Source organism: Cygnus atratus, chromosome 1 (assembly GCF_013377495.2).
Source record: "Cygnus atratus isolate AKBS03 ecotype Queensland, Australia chromosome 1, CAtr_DNAZoo_HiC_assembly, whole genome shotgun sequence".
In the NCBI taxonomy this organism is placed as follows: domain Eukaryota; kingdom Metazoa; phylum Chordata; class Aves; order Anseriformes; family Anatidae; genus Cygnus; species Cygnus atratus.
The window spans coordinates 89,305,396-89,329,369 of record NC_066362.1 but is presented as its reverse complement, the minus strand read 5'-3'; the positions used below and the strand labels follow the sequence as shown (position 1 = coordinate 89,329,369).

Sequence of the window (23,974 nt, the reverse complement as noted above, 5' to 3'; positions counted from 1 at the left end):
CCCGGCACGGCCCCGGGCTGTGGGGAGGGGAAGGGCAGCTCCGGGGGGTGGGGGGGGAGGGATGGGGGGAGCTCGGTGCTGGGCCGCGGGGGAGGGGAGGGTGGGGAGGGGCCTGCGGGGTGGGGGAGGGCAGGGGGTGGTGGGGGGGCGCCGTGCCTGGGTCCGCCCCGGCCGGTGGGGACACGTGGGGGAGGGCCTCGGGGCCGCTCCCGGTAGCGAGGGCTCGGTACCCGGGGTGCTTCCTCCCCCCCTCTCCCCCGGCACGCAGCGTGTCCTCGCACCCGGCCGCCCCGTGCGGAGCGCCAACAGGTTGCCGCTCCTGGTTGCTGTCGCCGGCAGGTGCTGGCTGCGACGGGGGTGGCACCCGGTCTGACCCAGCCGCCGTGCTTGCCCTCCTCCAAAGCACGGCCTGGGCGATGTTGGATGGAAGCGCTTCGTTTCGTCAACTCGTTGGGCATTTACCGCTGCGCCTGCTTTCTTCCATTTCAGTAAAGGGGTTTCTCGGTTATTATTTTCTGTTCTTACCCCTTAGTGGAACAGTTAATTGACACATTAATTATCGCAGTTTTTGTCTGAAACTGTCTCAGCGTACCGCTCAGTAAGTCTCCAGGTTGCTTTTTGGTTTTATCTCAGTGCTCTTATTATTTTCTGTTCATCAGCGTGTATATCTATTCTGTATGAACTTAGTGTATCCATCTCAAGACCCATGAGGCCAGTAAAAAGAGAAGCGAATGTTTTTGGAAGTATGGGGTAAATCACAGAATCACACTGTGGTTCTGTAAGAAGGGACAATTGTATTTCATTGAGTTGGCAGGTTGAAGGATACACAGGCTTCTGTCAAGATTACAAGTTTTATCTTAAATTTTTCTAGCTGCGCTTGCTGCATGTTGAACTCATTCTGACGAGGAAGTGGAGGCAGGGTAATAGTTTCATATGCTAATGCCAATCCCATTTCCTAGACAAAGGTAGGAATTAGTGGGGAAGAGGACAAGACCAGGGGATTAATTTCCCTATGAAATGGTTGTATCACAGTTACTGATGGTAGAGTATCTGTCACTTGACCTTGACTGTCTTGCAGTTTCTTTTGTATAGCAAGAGTGCCAGGCCCTCTCCCCTACTTTGTTTTGCTTCTAGTTTATGAACTCTTCGCGTGGGCAGCCAATGTTAACAGTTTATAAAGGGCTCCGTTTCTTTTCTTTTAAATTTATTTTAAACAATGTGTATTTGAAATAATCCTGTTGAAAGTGAGATAATATACTAACGCTTTGTCTCCAGGGTCTTTTCTTCTTGGAATTTGGCCTGGTGATCAGCAGTAATGTGCTCACTCAAAATACGGTCTTCCATGTTTTGTTTAAGCACGTTTTGTAATAATGGATTCCTCTACTGATTTAACTATGTAAATGCAGGGTCTCAACTGGTGTAGTGTGCTAGCATAAAAAGCTAGTATCTGCATGTAATCTTTTGTGGTTTTATACCCAGTGAAGTTGCAAGTGCTCTATGTGAGCTCGTTTACCCTCAGGTTGGCAGTGGGATGGATATTTGTGTCTCTCCATATGTGGACGTACAGAGGGCTCGTAGGCTCTTGGTGTATTCAGGAAGCGATGGAATGTGTTTGTGTTTACTTCTTCAGAAAGTATTGTAAATGTATGTCAAGTTTAGGTCACCTTTTTCTTGTAACATTTCTTATAAAGGAGGATTTCTCATCTAAATCATGTTATTTGATTAGGTGTAGCTTTCTTTTCTTCCAGGTATGTCTCTTAGTGCAGTTTTTTCTCTTAGTCTCTATAGTTTGTTTTGTCCATGTTTGCAGCCAGTAGTTATATAGTTACATTGCTGTCTTAAATGTGCACGCATCCATGCTTCCCAGAGCTGCAGCAAAAGCAAAGCAAGGCGTAAAGCCTTTTCAGCCCGTAGTGTCTTTTAACGAAGGTGGAAACAAAGACCTTTTGACTGATCTTAGGGTAAGAGATTGACCTAGACCCTGATAAGCGTTAATGTGCACATCTTTTGTTCCAGAAGTCTGTTAAAAAGGTGAGAAAAATCTGTAAACAGCCAGTTGGGTGCTCTGGAAGCCTGGAGTGTTGCAGCTGAACTTCGCTTTCAGACAGTTGATGAAGTAACAGTTACCAAAGGTGACCCTGGATTATCAGAGCATTTGCATAAATGTGCGCCTCATCACAATTCAGCGATACAAGAACCAACTCAGAATGTGGCGACGCTAAAGCCGTGTCTGCTTTCTAGGATCCGTTTCGGTGTTGTAGGTAGGCACGGCTGCACAGTGCCATTACGCCCTGACCCTTCCAAGGCAAATGGAACAAAATGTTTTCTTAGGTTACTTGAGGTTGATAACATGGGGAAGACAAAATCAAGATTCCTCTGGCTGGGAATGAACAGAGACAATTGGAAGATAAGTGGCCAGTTGATGCATCTGTGTTTCCTTCTAAAATTGCTGATTGGGCATTTCTTCGTGTTTATAAAGTTCGCTGTGTATTGAAACAGTGTTGGGGAAAAACAAGTCTAGTGTTCCCAGCTTTGGCAAGCAAAAGAACGAGGCGTCTGTGACTAGTAGAAATTTGAAAGGTGGTACCTAGGAGAAACCCCGTAGTCTAAACATTTGCAAGATTTTCCTGAGCTCAACTAGTTCTGTCACATGCAGAATTTGTAATTCTGTTCAGATTTATCAGGGACTCCTTCCCTGCCTCTGTGACCGGAGCCCTTGGGAGCTTCCCATGTGAGGGAGAAGAAACAAAGAGGGGCAGATAAAGTGGTGTAGGCAGTTGCTTTTGCTGTGAGCGTGGAGGGAGTGCTTCTATAGTTAGAAGGATGAATATGATTTGAGAACAAACCTTAACAGCCAGATGGAAAGTGAACGTAGCTTGCTTTGTTGCACTTGAGGTGGCTGTAGCTTTATCAACTAGCTTGGAATCGCTTATTCTCTACAGAGACTTTTCTCATAACATCAAGTACTATCAAAATATTACAATTTACACCCAGCATTTCTGTAGTTGTCCACATGGCTGCATAACTCTACCAGGTGTTGTTTTCATGTTGTTCAGTACTGACTCAAACAAACACAAGGTGATTCTGGTGTAAAGTAATGCTGTGAGGGCTAAATGCTACTTGATCTTCTTTCACTGGGGCATCAGTTTACTGCCTTCCAGTACGAGCTGACCTCCTGAAATAAAGGTTGCCTGGTCTGCTTACATGAATTGGTGGTATCTTGAGTCACTGCTAGAAAAGCAATTCTTGGGTTTGTAAGTTCAGAAACGAAGTAAAACTTAATGCAGTGGAGAAGATGGTGGTTACTGGATTTATTACAGTACACATACAAAAAATGAAATCAGTGGTATATGGCTTAACCACCATCTGTATCTATACCACTGTCTGTCTGTTTCAGTGTCTGCATTATGTTGTGTGGACAAACGTAGAAACACACACACACATTTGAATGTACTTCCAACTCTGGGATTAATACACTTTCATACTTGTTGCCATGTGCTTAGGTTTGATAGTATTTGCACTTGATTCTTACTTTGATCTTCAAGACAGTAGTTGCTAAGCTGCTCTTATATTTTATGCAGAAAAGGCTTTAGGTGTTGCCAAACTTCTCTATCATTAATTTTGGACTATTGGCTATTGGGATACATTTGATATCCATACGCTGCTTTACAGTTTAGTTACAGAAGTCTTGCTGAGCTGAGTGCTAGTAATGACAAGTGATCTCTTCAATTTCTTTTAAGCTTTTTTCTCTTTGAAAAGGTATAATTTGAGCCAATTGCTTTCTCTTGCAATGAGGTGTGGTGTTCTAGTTTTTTTCTGTAGCTTTTTGAATAAAAAACTTTATAGTTAGTGGGTCAAGTTTTGAGAGCGCCATTCCAAGTCACATTTGTCTTATTTGACAGACATTTTTAGTTTTCATAATGTGTGATATTGCTAATTAAATTAAAGAGCAAACCATACAGTCTGTAATAACTAAATTAAAAAAGCATCCAAGAATACCATACTGATTTGAATGTTCGTGTGTTTTTTTTTTTTTTACTGTGTCTTTCTCCTTTTGGCTGGGGAAAAAACCGAGTGTGTTCAATTTGCTACCAGGTAGCAGCTTAGTATTGTGCTGCTTGAGATGCAGGTTTAAAAAGAAATCCTTACAAATTACAAGTGGTAAGCACCATTTACTCCCGAGCTTAATGCCGGATGTAAGCTTCAGTTCTGTTAATGATGACATGTCTGCAAAGAATGGTATTGGTGGTGGCACCGTTTCCTTTCTCACCTGATGAGAAACCTGATAAGCCACGTGTAGCATACCTGGTTGTTTTCAGTCAACTTTTAGGGAGAATTCGGGAAGAGGAGCAGTTGATTTGCAGCCTCTTTATTTGCAGATGGATTTATTTGTACACTGAAGGAGGCAGTCCTTAGTGCTGTGGCCTTACCTTTAACATTATGAAGTCTTACTCACGTACTGATTCCCTCTTCATGCTCTCCTCAACCTCTGTGTCTGCTTTATCTTGAGAAATCACCTCCCATGCTGTAAATATTAACCCCTTCTCTCAGCTTTTAGAAAAAGGATAGGTTTCTGGGATTTTAGCATTATCTTGTTTTCGTTCCTTTGTGTTTGTATACTTCTCAGGATCATGGTAATGTTTTTCTCCTCCAGTTCTCTGGAACTTTTTATGACTCAGTCAGCAGCTTCTTTGTACTGCTTCTTTTCCAGTTTATAACACCTTCTCTCAAAGTTTAGCTTTTGTAGGAAAAATAAGCTGTCCAGTTTTGTGTGGAAAAATGTGTAAAGATTCTTGTAATGTAGGAGTTGCAGGTTTGTACACCTAAAAAGAAGCATATCTGTTGAATGATGCTTCTGGTAGCATAGTCTGGCAGATTACAGATTGTTTCTTACTCAGACTTCTTCAGGGAATAAAAGGCAGATTTATTTTAATTAAGGAGCATAGAAGTAACAAAAGGTAGCACAGAAATTAGAAAAGGCCTGTTTAGATGGCAATTGTTCAGATGAGGAGAATAAATACTTGCGTTTTTTTTAACTTGAAACTCACCTAAGTTGTGTCTTACTAATATCACTTGTGATCTGAACTTGTGTGTTGATAAGTCAGTTCACATGTCAACTGTCTATGTATGTAATCAAAACAATTCCACAAATTGGTTGATTTTCGCTCTAGGGGGGACTAATTGAAAGGTGAGGAGAAATATTACACCAATATTTATATTGAAATCTTATACATATACATTAACTCTATGCTACGAGGAGCCAAATCTACTTTTCTAGGGTTAACATATAATTTCACTGCCGTGCAAATGATAGATTGTAAATATGGATGGAAGCTTGCTCTTTGGTTAACTAAATGTAATGGATATATAGAACACTGTCTTGAGTAGCGTTCATACTTAAAGCAAGCTGAGCCAAATCCATGAGCTTTCAGCGGCTGTGGGTGGGGGGAAGCATTTAGCTTTGAGGGTAGAGCCTTGGCAGAAACATGCCTTATAGAATGTGTCATACCATTGCTGGGTGATGTTTTTTCTTTTGCCAGAAGTGTGATTATGTTTGGTTATTCCTTATGTAATATTCACACGTGAATTGCAGTAAAGCCATTGCTTACATCCATTTTTTAGTTAGTGATTTCAGATGGTTTCGTGTGATGTATTGATTAAATAATGTTTTATAGAGCCTGAAAGTTTTAAGATCTTTCCTGCTGTTATTTGGCCAATTAAATCCCTTTTTGTAAGGATACAGTTAGCTCGACTGTATGTCAAAATGTAACAAAATTTTGGCCATTGACTCAATAAGATTAAAAAAAAGTAAAAAAAAGGTTTGATTATTTTTTTTCTGATGATTCCAGGCAGAATACTCCAGGTAGAATACATTTGGCATTCCTCACGGTTTACTTGTACTCTTCTAGAACTGAACTTTTGTATTTGAGCTGCTTTGGTACTTCTGGGATAGTCAGCCAGCATTAGCTGTTGCTTTTAATGATCATTTTTAATTTTCAGGAAGGTCATATTTAAACAAGCTTTTTTTTTCTTTATTCTTGACACTTTAAATCCTTTTTGGTTGGTTTTATTTTATTCTGTACCAAGCACCATATTTGTTACTTTGTTTTCTGTGCCAACTAGCTTTCTTGATAACTGTAAACAGCAGTACTCACAGAGCTGTTGTGGCTTTAATCCCATGGTGACATCCTTTACTGTTAAATCTCACAGGAAAGAAAAAAACAAGTAACTTCATTTCAAATTCTAGTCATGACAAAACTTTACCATTTCTTTTTGTTGTTGCAGAGAGGGACAAGAAAAGCTGTAGCAACCTCAGGCCTAGAGTTGCAAAAACCCTTTGCTTCACGTGTCTTACAGATTTGCAAATAACACAGTTATTTGTAATGTTTTAATTTCTTCACGTGTTTGGAGTGTATTCCAGTCGCTACGCATTTAGTCACTTTGCATATATATATGTCCCAGGGAAAATTAGTTTTTGCATTGGTTCAGATCTTTCATTGCTGCATCATTATTATGGGGTTTAGTTGCTTTAGCTGTGCACTTAGACTCCTAATAGGAGACTGATAAGCCCCATCTTGGTTTTCTGCTCAAGAATACACATTGGAATCGTGGATTTTCTTCTGAGTTAGAGTACTTCCTCTTCTTTAATGCATTCAACTATTGGCACAGAAAAAAGGTAGAGTTGAGTGGGGAAACGGGGTGTGGGCAGAAAGGTGCTTCAGTCTCCCTTCCAGTGATCTGTCTGTATCTGCACTGAATGAGAGAGTTTCATGGGTGGTGATAATTTGAAAGGTCAAGATAGGGTTAGGGAGCAGAATCATGGAGGAAATGGAGAATTATGCATGGAGAGTCTCTTAAGTGTATAAAAAAAATTGCACCCAAACAGGGTTCAGGAAGGGAATTGTTGCAGAAATTCATTAAAAAAAAAAAAAAAACCACCTTCTTCTGTCTTTCTGCACTGTATATCGGACAAAGAACATGTCACTCTTCTGGCAATATTACGTGCTTCTTGTTTGGCTGACTTCATTAAATCAAAATTATTTTTCGTGTTAAAAATGTGCTCATGAGCATAAACTTTAAATATTTAAGCATTTAGCATTCAAGCAGCGTAATTATTGGATTTTTCTGAGGTGTTAATGATACAACTTCACAAGATAAGGGTGACCATATGCATGTCCCTTAGAGTTTTGTTTTCCTTTAAGAATATCAGAAGTGGTGAAGTTAGGGATTCTGTTTTGATTTGGGGGATTTTCCTGGTTGTTTGTTGTAAACCTTGACTTATTTCAAAGCACGGCACCAAAAAAAGGTGTTCCTGTTAAAGAAAAAGCTATTGCATGAGGGTGCTTAAAAGCAGACATTGATGTATGCGTAGAATTGCTAAACAAACATTTATTTTTTCCCTTTACAAATAGAATGTGTGTGCAGGGTGGCTTAGGATTTATTTCACACATAGTTTAGCACTTTTTTCACTGTTTTATTGATGATAGATGCAAGTCTGAGAATTTGACTAATTTTATATATGTAAAAGTATATATTTTTTTCCTGGGACTGACAGATTGCATGTTTTCAGGTATCCATACTCTGAAAATAAGTACACCATTCATATTCTTAGAACCACAGAATGGTTTGGGTTGGAAGGAACCTTGAGACCTATCCAGTTCCACCCCCCTGCCATGGGCAGGGACACCTCCCACCAGACCAGGTTGCCCGAAGCCCCATCCAGCCTGGCCTTGAACACTTCCAGGGAGTGAAGCATCCACGGCTTCTCTGGGCAGCCTGTGCCAGTGCCTCACCACCCTCATAGCAAAGAATTTCTTCCTAGTATCTCATCTGAACCTACCCTCTTTCAGTATAAAGCCATTCCTCCTTGTCCTGTCCCTACACACCCTGACAAAGAGTCCCTTCCCAGCTTTCCTGTAGCCCCCTTTAGGTACTGGAAGGCCACTGTAGGGTCTCCCCCGGAGCCTTCTCTTCTCCAGGCTGAAAAACCCCAACTCCCTCGGCCTGTCCCATAGGAGAGGTGCTCCAGCACTCTGAGCATCCTTGTGGCCATCCTCTGGGCCCATTCCAACAGGTCTATGTTACTCCTCACCAGTTTCAAGTGTGTCTGGGAGGGGGTTTCTGTGAATTTCTGTGGATATATTTGAATTGCAGGCTAATTGCCTACTCCAGTGCAGTGTTGCTGTTGGCCAAGTTCTTCTCTATGCTACCTGTGGTACTTCATGGTAGGGTGGTGAGCCAGTTAACAAAGCCAATGCAGACATGACTGATGGCTTTGGGGAGAACAGGCTGTTCGCTGGCAAGCTAGACCCTGAACTAGCTTGCTTTGGGATCAGGTGAGTTTGTTGGTGCAGCAAAGGCAACTAGTAGGACTGCACAGGCTTTCGTAAGGTAGGACTATGCCTGTTGGAGACTGCCGTGTCCAACTTTGTTCTCAGCATGACTTTTCGTTGCATTCATTCTGAGCTCTGATTATTTGCAGAAGCAATAACCCTGACATCAGTACCAGAATCTCACCAGAAGTTCATATATGCCTAATTAAGGAATGAAATGAGCAAATACAGTAACTTTCATCTCTCTATATACTTTCATAAGCATTAGATAGAACCTTCTATTTATGTAGTTAGTACCTTTCAGAGGATATCTTTTTCAGCTCATGCGGTCTTTCATCCGCGGTATCCCTTCAGTGAAGAGATCCATAGCTTGATTTCAGCGTGAAAAACTATTTCCTGTAATTCCTTTTGTTCCTGTTTACCAACTTGATCCTTATGTGAAATTTATTTTGCTACATAGCATTTGTTGCCTTCCTTCAAAGCTGTTCTAGTCCTACTGTGTTGTCTTTTAAAATCTGAATGGGTAGATACCAGAACAGCATGTGACTTGAAACATGTGGGGATGTGCTGTGGTTTTGAGTAGGTAGCGCTCTGTTTTGCTGCCTTAACTACTCTCCTCGTTTTTAGTTTGCATTCTTGAGCACTGTGATGCACAATGAGGTGATGTTTTCATGAAAACATCTAGTATAATAACAGTCTTGCATCAGGGTGGTAACTGCTAATTTGAAGGCCATCATATTAAATGTTTTGGCTGTTTTTTTCCCCCAAGTATTGTTGCATGCTTGTCTGTGTTGAATTTCATCACTTGCTGTCATAAATCCTTTCTACAGTTATTTACAGTTAGCACCTTATGCTACCAAGAAAAAATTAGTATCGTAAGAAAATGTTTGTTGTCTCACTGGTTGAGATTATGTCCGAACATATCAGTACTGTGGCTGTCAAGCCGAAGTGTTGTAGAATACCACGGTGGGAACCGAAACTTTCTCTACCTTGTTGTTAGACCACTTAGAGGCTAAACTCACCAAAAGCTGTTTTCTGCTGCTTTGTTTTTCCTAAGACTTCTGTATTTCCCTGTGCAAGGCACCTTGTTAGAAATATTTCAGAGAGCTCACAATAGATGGTGTCAGTGTAATTTTATTAAGTGCTTGTTCTTCCTTGCAAGAGGAAGAGGATTTATTAATGAGTCTACTAATTCTCTTCCAATTGACCTAGATACTTGCTGCATTAAACTAACCGATTTTCAAACAGGAATTATCGAAATAAATTTGGCAGAAAGACAGAATACAATTGCAAAACAAAAATCAGCCTTGGCTGTTTTTTGTGAGGATAAAAGATTACTGGTCCCATTACAAATAGCTGCTTTGCTTTAGAGCAACTCTAACCAACCTGTCAGAAATGGGACACTGGCCTGTTCGTGTTGCGGAGCCCTAACCGAACTTAGCTAAAGTTTTTAGCTTTTTAGCTTTGGAGCTAAAAATGTCGGCTGTTCAACTTGACTTTTAAATCCTTTATTTAGCTGATGGGCAACAGGACAAATCTGAGAGGGATTCACAGACTTGAAGTCAAAAAGAAATCCTGAAGGAAAATATATCTGATTTTTGTTTCAATTTATTCCTTGAGTCACTCACTGGTTCCTTGTGTGCGCTTTAGCATTTCCTTCATAACATGACTGATGGTATTGTGTTCCCTCAGCTTCTCACTTCCTAAGGGTGTAGGAGATCTCAGTGAAGTTTCCTCAGCAGGAGCAGGGTGCCCCAAGCCCTAGTGCCCAGCTAGGCCTCTCTCTTCTGCTTCTACTGAAGCTGTGCCATTGCGATGGAGGAAAAATGAGAGAACGATAAATGAGCAAAGGAGGCCTAAGCAGTAGTGCAGTGAGAAAGGCAATGTGCCAGAGCATGGAGGAAACTTGTCTTTTCAGTCTCTGCTGAGTGTTGCCTATGACCCGCGTCTTGGCTGTTAATTAAAAGAGTGGACAAGACCCAAAGCCCTTGGCCTCGTTATTGCTGTTGGACAGCAGTGTAATGACCAGTCTGCTACAGAGTTGGTGGGTGCTTTTACCCATGGGTGTTTTAGTGCTGAGCTCAACTCAGTGCTGTCTACGTGTGGAGCGTTCTGAGCGGACTGGGCCTCTCAGAGGAATTCAGTGTGGTGATACCGAATGGCGCTGGCTTAGTGAGCCTGTGTGTGGGCACGTGCAGTGCCAGAAACATGAGTATTCCTGCACTTAATAATACAAGTAAGATCGACTAGATGACCAGGCAAGGATTTAATCAATGTCTCTATTAAAACACCTATTTTTCACCTTCATGTTGATTTATAAATAGTGGTACAGTTCCATAACTGTAGATCAGGGCACAATTTGCTTTAAGTTCTGTCATGCACATTAAAAAAAAAGGCCAAACTTAGTTATTTTTTCAAATAGGAAGGAGTGACTGTTTGTACCCTCTTCTGCTGACATGAAGGCTAGAAGAGTGCAGGCTAGTCATCTTCCTCCCTGAAAGTTTGTTTAGAAAAGGCTGTCTGAATATTGTTACAGAGACTCTAATTGGTATTCTGTTGCAAAATAAAAACTTGAGTTTAAATGCAGAATGTAATAACTACTGTGATACTATATTAGTATGAACTATTTCCTGGACTTACCCTCTGAAAAGACTCAGTTGAAGATTCTTTGTGGTACATCTTTTATAATGTAAGTCATAAAGTTTCTATTTTTTAAAATCTGGCACAGAAAATGGTCGGTATTCTGTTTTTGTGGAATGAGATTTTTTTTGGGTGATTAAACCCTACTTCTGAGGAAGGAGGGGAAACGAAGCAGGTACAATATTAACTATTTTTTTTTCTAACTAAGGAGGATGTTTTCAGTTTGTAATACGGGTTTCAATGCTTTTGTCATTAGGTTGTTGAAGACTATGCTGGAAGATGGCAGGTTCCTTTGCCTCAGCTTCAGGTGCTTCAAACGGCTCTCTGTTGTTTCACGTCTGCCTGTGTATCATTTCCAGCTGAATGTGAGCACGTACAATATGTATTGAGTAGCCTAGCTTTGTAAGTACATCTTATTTTTTTATTACTATTTCCAGTAAAATGTAGAATGTCAGTGTTGTACTTTTGTAATAGTGATAGGTTTTCAGAGGTCCTCAGAGCTTTTAGGAGTGGTTTTGCCAGGTTACTTAGCTGTGTGGAACAAAGTCACACATGGTAAGAAAAGAACAGCTAACTGTGGATGTGAAAACTATAATTCAGGTAAGTCATTTTATGTCATTAAGTATTCAAGCTGCATATTCCAGTGTTGTGTCATAAGGGTTTTCCGACGAAACAAATTATCTGAAGAAATAAGTCAAGTGATCACCTTACAGATGGCTTTCATGGGAAAAATACTTTTTGGAATATTTGAAGACTGACCTTTGGCAGCACATAATTGTAAATGTGTTACTGAAAGTATTTATTGTTCTACTCTAATGATGTAACTAGCTAAGTGTTTGCTGAGATAAACAAATTTCTTATATTGGTTAAGAAATTAATCAATTTTAAAATGGATTTTTTTTACATTCAAGTCATGAAAATGCATATGGAAATGACTTGTTATGACTTTTGGTCAGTTAACTGTATATTCAGTTTGACAGAGAACTGCAGAGTGTATCTTATTATAATCTTGGTTTTCTTGTGGTGGTTTTCCCACGTGAAGGCTGAAAGTGTCAGGGTGATGATCAATACATAGCAAAAGTCCATTTTTTTTCTGCTGTTAGAACCTAATTTTAATATTTCAAAAACTTTAGTGTTCAACAGAAGAAGACAACAAAATCTTTGAGTTAGTTATCCAAGACACAATGTACTTGATTTTCTCATCAACAGGTGGAGATAAAAACCCAAAAGCTTAGTTTTCTTGCTAGTTCAGTTTGAGTAAAGCAGATTTATCTGTCCAGCTTTCTTGTTGAGTACTGATTTCAGATACAGCCTAGTGTCTCAGTTCAGAATTTATTCGGAAACTTCTCATCATGCTTCATCAAGTCTTCGGAGGTGAATGTTCTCAGCCTTTACTTTGTCTGGAGGAACTCTTTATATTCTTCTAGAGCTATTAGTAATAATTATATACAAATTAAAGTTTTATTGGGTATACTTGTCCAAATATCTGCTATCTTTAAATGTTGGTGAAACTTCACCAGTGAGACCTATGGGGCCGGGGGGATGCTATTTGACATGAGACTATTTATGGAATCAGAAGATAATGATTTTTAGACTGGAATGCTTACATATCATCTGCTAACAACTAGCAAATGAATCAAAAGATGGTGACCTCTCTTTTTCACTAGTTTTTAGAAAAACTCATTTCATGAAGGTCAAACCACACCTGTAAACACTTCCAATTATCAGAGTAGTGCGGATGTGGAGTGGGAATTACAAATTCAGGTGTTTTTTGTATTTAGGATGGTCACCATTCCTGCTAATCTAGAACTGAACTGATTGCTGACTTCCTAATGCCCTTGTCTGTCTTGGTTTTTGAAGCTGAGTTTACTTGCTGACGTTTCTTCCTGTTCTAGAATTACTGAATAATGAGTTTGTTTTTTTTCTTCTGAATCTGCTTGATTGGCAATATCATAGAGGCATTCCAGGACTTAACAGTCCAAGTTACCTAGGAAACCTTGCTCAAGTCTCTTTCGAAAATTTGATGTGTATTAAGTCCTAGTTCGTAGAGAACAAAAATCTGCCCATGTTGTCACACTTCAGTAAGACTTCCTGGGTAACTAGATGATAAAGTATTTATTTACAGCAGTGACTGTTGCATTTCCTATATGTACTAGCCATGCTCATCATCACAAATGAGGCAGCATCTGTACTACATTAATAGAGTTCTCTATTAATGCTGTCAGTGTTCTTAAACAATCTTCTAATGCCGGTAATATTGAAGAAGTGATGTCAGGGAAAGTCAGAAGCACCATTATTGTGGACAGATGGATATAAATGTGGGTGTGCAATATTGCAGACTGTTTTAAGATAGCAAGGCCAAGCTGGAATTGGCTATAGTGATTTTAACGGAATGTACACTGGTGACTAGGAAATACAAATGTTTCAATAGCTTCGTTTATTAGTCTCGAAAGATTGTGAAGCAAGGGTGTTGATGCAGAAGAAAACTGCGGTTTATGCTTGATCACTTAGTTTCCATTTTTTTTGGTCAGGATTTTACTGTCTTTAAGTCAGTCAAAACAAATGAAAACTGATGCTTATATAAATTGCTATAAACACTTTTGTCTTAGCCAATTATGAAGTTCCAGTGTGGCTGCTTTCCAGATCATGACATGACTGAAGCATGACCTTTACTGAGAGTCAATAGGCTGCAATTTTTTTTATTGACATGAAGAAGAGAGAATGTGTTTCTGGACAAAGTACTTATTTGGGTACTGATTTTTTTTAGTACGTATTTCAGCTGAGACTTGAAGATCTAATCTGTAGAAATATCCTGTCATTGAGCTTGATGAATGTGTATCTTAAATTTTCTAGCTAGGAATTATCTAAGAGAAATCTTACTGCAGCATAATCTAAAGAAAACCTAGTTTTGTGATTCTCTTGCATTATTTCCGTAACTATTCCCATAGTAAACTTCTGAAATTTTTGGACTTTTAAAGAACATTTCAGAAAATTCTGCTTATGTGAATATTAAGGTTTTTTAATTGGCATTATTTCTGCAAATAAGAGGGAAAATGTTTTAAAACTGCTCTTTAAATTCTTCTATATCTGCTTTATTGAAAATGAAAGACTTTGTTTTGTAGGGATACTTCAGCTGTTAATCTCAAATGTAATGAGGATAAGAGAGTGACTTGAAATTTGGGGATAATTACAACGAATTTAAATGTTATGCAAAATAGTACCCTGTACAGCAGTTCGTGAAAACCTGCCTTTTGTTTTAAGAGATGTTGCAACAAAAGACTAAATATGGTAGCCAGGAAAGAAATTGCTGTCAGTAAGATCTTGAGTCAAAGAACAGTAAGTGGAAGAGTGCTGGAACTTCACTCAGTTTTTGTCTTCTACCTTCTTTTTTCCTAAAGAAAATGATCCACGTGTTCTTATGTTATGAGACCAAAAGCCTTTGCTGTTCTGTTCTTTAAAACACACTATATGCACACAGTTTTGCTTTTCACACTGTTTCCATTCAACTTTGAATTTTTATCTTAACCTGTCAGAGTCACTCAGATACTGACTGCCTCCTGTTCGTGACTTCTGCAGCCAGCAGTTGCAGGTTATGTTAATGCAATACTTGATAGTTACTTTTCCTAATAGAAATAATATTTCTCAGAATCTTAAGGCAGAGCAGTAGCAGATGTGCTGGAGCTGTCTGCTGATTCGTAAGATGCAACTGCCTAGCCATTGAGTGAATTGCAAGTAATATCTAGAAGTATGCTTCTGTAAGTGAAAACTTAAAATTGTCCTGAGCTCTGGAAGGTTAATTTTTATCAATCTCTCTGATTCTGCTATCGGGATTGTTTTTCTCAGTCACTGCAATGAAAAAATAAATGAAGAAAAAAAAGCTAGAACATTATTTTAATACAATGGAAAACATGGAGGCCACTGTTAACACTTGAGACAGTTGGAATCTAGTCTGCTTTTGCAAGGGTCAGTCCTGCCTTCTCCTTTATATGCCACCTCTTTTGAGGTAATACTTGTCAATTTGCATTACTGCACTGGGATCTGTTTTGCCTAAAACTTTGTTTGTGGTAAAATCAAAGTTTTTAATCAACTCATTTTGAATGCCAAGCAGAAGGTGAATGTAGTTCCGTTTACACATTTGCACAAAAGCTACTTCTGGAAATCTTTAAAGGCTTTTGTTTGGAAATATGAAATTAATAGCACCTTTAAACCTGCATCTCTTTAGAGAGATTTCAGTGGGTGTTACAATAAGGCAGGTTGAAATGGAATAAAATGTGTTAGTACAAGATGCTCATCGTACTTGAAAATATGAATTGCTGGGAATCTGCACTTACATAAAGTCAGTATGCCTTATATAGTGTGTGCACTCTTCAGTAATTGTATAGCTATCCTCTTCCTCAAAATTGCTGCATATCTGACAAATGTTTTGGTGGATGATCTTTTTTTTTTTTTAATGGTGAGTGAGGAACAGCAGTATGGAGGATGTTACAGTCCTTGAGAGAGAAGAACAGGCAGATACTGTATGTAAGTCTAGATGACCTGAACTTACGGAAACAGTGTAGCCATGGGGATTTTAACTTATTCTTAAGTATTCTGTTTGATTGCTAATTTGGACTTGTTAGATACCATATGTTAACATCTATAGATAAGTTGTTTGTATAGATAAGTTATTTGTGACCTGATGATTGGTGAAAAATGTGTTTCGGGGAGTGGGGGAAGTCTAACTGCAAAAGTCCAGCACAGACTATAAGACCAATGTTAAAATTTAGAACTGAATAGTGTTTGGAGTGTCTAGGTATTAGCCAAAACTTGATTGTTCAGTGCTGGCAAGGACCCAAAACTTATGAAAATGCTATTTTGTTTTAGTGCTATGGAAAGCAGTAGACTTAACAGTAGTTTCATTTCTTGAATGGACATTTTTAGTTTGGTTGACTTGTCACTACTTCTGTTTTTTAGGAGTTTTTTTGAATTGCTGCTGTTCTTTGGAAAGGATGAGTTCTATGAAGATCCTTTGAAAGATATTTTAGGTTCAATCCAGGTAGTGTTGCCTACTTTCATACAAACCTTTGATAATGCTATTTTAGTACATGTGAAGACAAGTTTTTTTTGTGGATATATAACCTGGAGGAAATATGCCATTATAATAAGAGATGAGTTGCTTTACTTGCATTTATACCAACAAATTAATAAAAAGGATATTTTTAAGGGAAAGCCATTTATTCTTATATTTATGATCAGTATTTCTATTGGAATTTTTCTGGACTAGGTAAAACATAAATTGTTTTCTTTTTAAAACCATTTTTTGACTCAAGACATAATCTATGCTTTTCCTATATAGAAGAGAAGCTTTGCTTGTTTGTGCCTAATTAGAGCTTAATGTCATCCTCCATCCAGTGTGGTGTTTTTTTTTTTTTTTACCACCTCATGACATGGAAGGTCAAGTTTACCTCTGTGGTTTTAAACAGTAAATTGGAAATTGAAGCTATATTTCATTGAACTCTTCAGGTCAGCATGAACTGGCATTGTTTAAAACTATTTTGCTCTTGGCTAGGCTGGGACAATTTTTGATATGTCTGTATACTACCGTGTAAGAGAAATGTTCCCAGATTTAACATCTAGCCCCTTTTTTCACCAGATAAGGGTTGGGTTTTCATGATGTTTTTTTGTTGTTGTCTGTTTTTTTGGACCTGGGCCAGTTTTGAGAGTTGAGTTCAGTGCATGTGAAAGAAAGCACTTGTGCCAACCATGAGAGAATAAACTTGATGTGGAAACAGGGTGAAAAACAGGGCTGGTTCTGCTGTTAAGACTGATCATGAAGCTGCAGTTTGAGAAATAGCTATCCTCCTGTGATTTTTACGTTGACACCTTTCTGTTATCACTGCTGCAAAGTCAGCACTGCTTACCTTAATTATTTAAACAGCAGCAATTATATTCTTACTGAGAATTAGTGGAAGAATAGGGTCAAGGAGTGGCTTAGCAGCCCCATGAATGGGTATGGTCTCTTGCAGAAGAGTAATGGGGTGTTTCGGTAGTCCTTGGGTAAGTGCTTTTCAAAAGTAGTGTATGAACAAGAAATAATTTTACCAAGTGTGATGCATAGTAATTTATTCTGTGTGCTTTTGTATTACAATTCCCAAGTGCTTTGACTTTTAAACGATGAATGTATTAAAATGCATCTTTACATAATTTTCTTGATAAAGAATGTCTGAATCTGTTGTATAATCAAACTGGTAGTGAAGACCATTGTTTCGTTTATTTAACTGTTCTCTACCATTGAACATATTCATCTGAATATGAAAGAAAACATTGAGGAATTGAAAACAAAAGAATTTACAGAAAAAGAACATAAGTGAAGAAGTTAATTGTATATGCATAGAAGCTATTTTTCAATTGCATTGTTAGTCATCTCAGCTCACTTTATAAACATACCACAAGAAAGCTAAGATATCATTTTAGTTCCATTTCAAAATTAGATACTTTTTTCTTGTGACTGTTAATCAACAGTAGAATTCTTATGTTGATACTTTTACCAGCAAGTAAAAATGGGGGAAGGGAGGTATGGAACTTGGCATATATGAAAATCCTGGGTGGCTAAAACACTACATATTGTTGTGGGCAACTGTGATTTCTGTTAGATAGAAATTTGGATTAAAAGGGTTGCTTGAGGGCTAGTGATTCACATGGTTTAGTTCAATTTTTCCCTTAAGCTTGGAAGAGTTTAGACTTCATCACTGCACCACAATTCCAGTGTCAGCATGTCTGAATCTGTGCAGACTAGCATCAGGTGAAGACTTTTCCCACAGAGTTATGCCGATAATATCTCATAATTCAATGAAAGCAATTTGCATTGTTATGCAAATGGAAGACTCTTGCTGAGTGCCAGTAGAAAATATTCTGGCTTCCACAGTTCTGTGTTACAGAATATGAGTTGTTGCTTTAGGACTTTATCTAGGCCCGGTCAAGACTTTGTAGGTTCAATTGTTGACTGAGGAAATACTTGAATGTGAATGGGTTTGCTAGTTTAATATCTTCTTGGGTGGTCTAAATATATTTTTAGACAACACTTATTTTCATCTTTCTAACTGTGTTTTCTTTTTTCTTGTAGGAATGTCAGAACCTTCTAAATAGATACAGAAATATGAACCTGGAACTAGTGACTCGAATCATTCGAGATGGTGGACCATGGGAGGATCCAGTATTACAAGCAATTCTTAAAGCAAAGCCTGTATCACAGGACTTAGGTACTTAAATTACCTTGTAATTGTTTTTTTAGAGTGCTGGAAAATGTGCTGTTAAGCTTTTTTGATATTAGGATCAAGTGTTGTCAGCTGGTTTTGCACACAATTGTTTTGAAGTAAAGTGTCAGTCCCTCTTGAAAGAAAACTAGATCTCTGTGCTAATAGCTTTAGTCTACTTTTATAGTACAGGGATCAAGTTACTCAGATACAAGAAGCTACTGAGGAGTCACTTAAATGTGTTTACAACATCCAGGTGTTCTAACCCAGGAAGAGCATATAGAGAAAGTTGACTTTGGTTAGGCTACTGAAGTATCATGATCGGAGAGGTCCTGATACGTAGTTTTTTCTCATGGTACTATGACTAATTTATTTTTTTCTTTTAAGTTTACGTACTTGGGATTGGGGCTTTTCTTGGCTCTGTTTAGAATTAAGCCTGTGATTACATCTGGTAGCTGCTTTGTGTTTATGGTAGTATATATAATAGTTGGGTTTTAAAGATTATTTTTTTCAAACCATGCATGTAGACAAATGTAACCTGGCAGTTAATGAATGTTTGTAAGGGTAAAAATGGCGCATATGCAATCTACGGTGAAGTCTTTACTAGCCTCTTCTGTATTTGCTAGCAATGTTAATGACCTCTTGAAAATTGTTTCCATTTGATAGTGATAAAAAAAAAAACCTAGTTCTTCTCTAGTTATGGTGCAGTAAATGATTCAAATTCATTACTTTCTGGAATTAGCACATTGTTATAAACAGAGGAGGAAGAGGATGAACCAAAGAAAGTGGTTTGGTAGCAAATTAATCTGATTCAGTGGGCAGTCTTTGATTGTTGCTTGTCTCTCTTGTGAAGTAAGCAGTTGACTTACAGTTCACCTTTGATTTTTATTACATATCTGATAAACTTCTGGACATATATATACAGAAACAAAATGAAAACAAACATTATCCTTGTTTTATTCTGCATCGCATGACTAACTAGGAGTTTTGGTGGTTATCATCTGAAGCTAGGTGTCAAATGGAAGAAAAAGTTTTAATCTAAAAAGATTAATATATATAATAGAACATTTCAGGAAAGAATGAAAGCATGTATGACTCAGTAGGAATTTGAAATGTTTTGTTCCATCTCTATCTCTCCAGCAAAGATTTAGTTAATCCTTTTTCTTATTGATTTCCTTGATCAGCATGAAGCCATTTGATTATGATGAGTAACAGTTCAAGAATTCTTCCTTAGTTTTACCTGGCAGAGAAGGATGAGACTGCCTATTGTCATTAGCTGATCACTTTGTTTTCTTTCATGGAAGGCTACATCTCCTTCCCCTCTGCCTAGGTTTTCTTCGTCTTTGTATCTGCTGAGTAACCCCTCTCCACACATCTCATCTGCGATCACAAACATTGTATTTTAGATAACACCTTTTGGAAGTGTTTTGTTTTTTGTTTCACTTCATCTAAAATCTGATTCTTATGAAATCTTAAAGCAAACATTCTGTGCTGCTTTATAAGCTGGCAGTATTTGGTGTATGTTTTGAAATTTGGCCATAGAGTTCCCTCAGGGATCACTCTTTTAAATGAGGGAAAACTGCTTATTATTGCTGAATCATCAACCATTACTCATGAAAGTTAGATGGATGAATAAATACATACTGTGTGAACTACATAATCTTGTCCTGGATTCATCAGTTACACAGAAGGTTAGGCCAAGACAAACCTTGCTGTGCCTGTCCTTACTTGAATTGCAGTGTACTTTGGGATGTTGCAGTGTATATTGAGATGGCTGGAAAGGAAGGTAGTCTGGGGTTTTACAGAAAAATAGCAGGGTTTGATATGGGTTGGGATTTTTTGCAGCATAGATGCAATAAATAGGTGATGAAGAGTAGGACAGCCTAATGTGAATGTCTAAAAGAGTATTGTAGACAGAGGAACATTCAGTTGTAAGCAGTTAATTATTTTTGAAGCTGATGGTTGGCATCTATCTCTTCAAAGCAAAGCACTGCACATTCTGCCTGGACAAGAATAGACGTTGTTTTCCCGAAGCTGTTTTTAATATATTGCAGACTTGTGTAAATGCTACTATAGTTAGTGGTTGTCTTCTGCTTTGGAGACTTAAAAGCCTTGTAAATGCCTTCTTGGAAAAAGAGGGCATTCCATGACAGGGAGGGAGCAGAGCCCTGCAAGTTGTTTAGCTGGAACTCACAGCCTGTTTAAAAACAGGGGCATACTGAGCTAAGAATTTACAGCACCAAGTGGGAATGTACAACAAGCGGTATTGTGGACTGCAATCTTTCCTTGTTGGAAGGAAGAGAATGCTATAGCCAGTTGTTACGCGTACAGCATTTTCTTAAAATTAGAAGAGAATAAAAGGTAACTATTTCTGGCCTGAGATTTTTGATAGACTGTTCAATAATATCTTGTGTACTGGTTGCTTATGGAGCTGATGATGGGATTTATTATCTGAAGTATGTTAACTCAAACTTAAGGAGAGGCCTTTAATTAGCCTTAAGGATTATTCTGTATGATCACTGTTTACTGCAGTTCAGTGACCATTGTTAGACACAGTCTTTTCTGTCTTCACCTTTATAATGTTTGTACCCCAAAGTGCTAATGGGTAGTGGGAATAACATCATCTGTTAAGGTAGAGCTTATAAATCTACTAATGAAGCTGATCTAAAACCTTGTATCACTTTCAGTAATACACCTGAAATGTTCACTTGCATGTATTATCATTTGCTTTCATAAAATACAGATGGCAGAGAAATGCTGTTTCTGAACATAAAGAATGTCTTTCAAACAGAGGAACTTAAAAAAAAGTTTAAGTGAAAGCTTGTTACACAAGTAATGTTTGATCTCAGGAAAACATTTTCTCTTGGCTGTTCAGGTTGTGGTTTTCAGTAATGCTTTGATTTTTTTTTAAATCCTTCCAAGTGTCACTTTAAGTTGCTTGTAACTTTCCTTGCACAGGTTCCTTCTAAGATATAAACTCCCTCTGCTTGCTTCTAGCCTTCATTGACTTTAAATCGGTGGTCTTTTATTTTTTTTTTTAAATATGGAACACTCTGTAGTACTGCAAGCTATGCACTAAAATTGTCTTTTTGGAATATTTCTCTATCTTACGGGAGTTGTGGAGAATACAAGAGGCAGATCAGGCCATAGTGTCCAAGATATTACATAAACGTTAATGCAATGTTAAGACCTCAAAGTGCATTTACTTGAAAAGATGCAAACAATTCTCAAAATAAAAGCAGCATTATAGAATTTTGTGGACTCGAGTGACACTGTAACTTGTAATGCTAAGAGATGATAGAATCTGTATAGTCTTTTAAAATAGAGATCTAAAAGATGACATTTCATTATTTTTAAATTGCTTAAATGTGTAGTATTGAGTGTTTCTTTCAGTTGAAATTATTTCATTGAAATACTTAGCTTCTAGATAGGAAAAAATCAACTTCCAGCAAGCTAGACTAATACTTAAGGGTATCTAGGCATTTGTGGGGGGGGGAAACACCCAGCATTATTTTTAGAGGAAGGAACAGTGTATATATTTCACTTCTCCAAGCAAAAACAGAACTGTTCAAAGATATTTAAAACAACAGCTTGTGAATTGCAGATAACTTTTTCCCTACTCCAAGCTCTTCCATTTTAATGCATAAGAATATCCTGAGTTGATTTAAATATTTATAGCTATAGTATTGGAAGTGATGTAGATCTTGTAGTTCAGACAATCATCTAGATTTCAGTGCTTAGAAAGGAAGGAATTTTCTTTCTTGAAAATGTTCATATTTGCTTCTGAATTGTATGTATTTTCACTAATCCTTTGCAGCACCTTGTGTTGATCAACAAATAGAAACAAAATACTGACATAGACTACTGTTATAAGAAAAATGATTTCTGTTTCCGAGTAAAAGGACAGATTCTTGATGATGGCATTTACTTATATATTATTTGATAGCTTCTTTAGCAGAGCCTTTTCTTTATATTATTTGTTGACATAGCACTGTTAAAAACAACATTAAAGTATATTTGGTGTTTGGACTTAATATTCTAATTGCCTTTAAATCTTTCTTTTCTGTACAGTTAACAAATATTTAAGCTCTGAAAATCCACTGTTCTTTGAACTACGTGCCAGATACCTTATTGCCTGTGAACGCATCCCTGAGGCAATGGCTCTTATCAAATCTTGCATAAATCATCCAGATATCAGTAAAGATCTGTATTTCCATCAAGCTCTTTTCACCTGTCTTTATATGTCACCATTAGAAGATCAGCTATTCCAGGAGGTATTGTCAGTATACATTTTTTTTAATGAAGTGGTACTTGTTGTGTACAAATTGTTGAGAGGAGCATATGGAACTCTGTTTTTGTAGAAGCAAATGTCATAAAATCAGGCAACTACATTGCTATTGCTTAATTTAGTGCGGGCTTAGGCTCTGAAAAGATAAATGTAAGTGCCTACAAATCTTGTTGACCTAAATGCAATTTTTTTGGTCAAGTTTACTTAGATATATTCCCAAAGTAATTTAAGTCATTAAAATTTTCTAACTTCAGTTTACTGACTGTTATTTCACAGTTGACTATTATTGTATCAAGTTGACTATTATTGTATCAAAACCACTTGAGCCTCCTTGATGTTGGTGCAGTGTTTTATAAATGATAGTTTTGTCAGTTTTAAAGTTCCTTTAATGTTGCCCCAGTATGTAAAATGACACCCTCTGTCTAAATGTGGTCCTACTTTTACCACTGATAGCACTTACTGGAAAAAAAAAATACTTTTCTTAACTTTATTTTAAGAATGAACTATTGTTATTCAAAAAAAGGCTTTTGTGTAGTCTTAATTACTCAGACAATTATTCTGACTGTCATTATTCTAAGAATCTAAAAGAGCTCTAAATCTTTCCAAAGTCTCTATTTGCAGACCTACACAAAAGCTGTTCCAAAGAAATAATAGCAGTTCCTGAAGTTTGCAGTGACTTCTTTAATATAGTGAGGTCTGATAGATTTTTTATTTTGTATTAGCAAATTTATCTAAATTGATTTTATTTTAATTGTATAGCACTTGTTGAGGACTGATTGCAAGAGTGGAATTGAGATCATCTGCAACACTGAAAAAGAAGGGAAGACTACCTTAGCCTTACAACTATGTGAATCGTTCCTAGTCCCACAGCTCCAAAATGGGGACATGTATTGTATATGGTAAATACTTTATTTCTGGTGAAGCAGCTTAGCAGATAATAAATGCTTAATGCCAAAATGAAATTCATCTGACTTTGAGATGTAGTTTAAGTTTAAAAAACAGATAATACATGACTTTTAAACGTTCCTAGTACATCTGTTTTGCCTGTTGCCTTTTCACACAGTCCTGTACAGTGGTGTTCTACCTAGTACCTAACCCTAGTTAACTGCTTCAAAGTAACGGAAGAGTGAGCCTTTAGGTACACTAGGCTGTGAATAAATACCTATAAATACGGCATTTATTATTAGCAAAGTGTAACCGTATGCAGTGTGTAGACTCCTGCAATGCAGATATTTCCTTGTCCAGCTAATTAGATCATGCTACTTATAATAACCAAACTGTATTTTGTCACAAATGTGTCTAAAAAGAATATATATATCTGAAAGTATGCTATGAATTATGCAAACTTTTATATTGTGACTCTGTTTATGAAGTAATTCAGAGTCTTCTAGGAAAGGATTAAGAATGAAAAGGTTTAACAGTGTCTTTGTATACACTGAATCAGCTTGATAGTTGGACGCTTTTGTGGCTAATACGCATTT

The 23,974-nt window shown here is 37.7% G+C and overlaps 1 protein-coding gene across 2 annotated transcripts in view; it reads left to right on the top strand.

Annotated features, from left to right (window-relative positions):
• The window catches only part of ZNF654 (zinc finger protein 654), a 32,598-nt gene that overhangs the window by 225 nt on the left and 8,399 nt on the right, over window positions 1–23,974 (top strand). The window contains exons 2-6 of one of the 2 annotated variants that reach the window (XM_035540356.2): window positions 11,230–11,375; window positions 15,927–16,008; window positions 18,076–18,211; window positions 22,277–22,479; window positions 23,253–23,392. In XM_035540356.2, the coding sequence (XP_035396249.1) occupies window positions 11,230–11,375; window positions 15,927–16,008; window positions 18,076–18,211; window positions 22,277–22,479; window positions 23,253–23,392 (707 nt within the window). Of the gene's footprint in view, window positions 1–11,229; window positions 11,376–15,926; window positions 16,009–18,075; window positions 18,212–22,276; window positions 22,480–23,252; window positions 23,393–23,974 lie in introns of those variants that run through there. The other variant, XM_050710495.1, reaches the window with a different exon arrangement.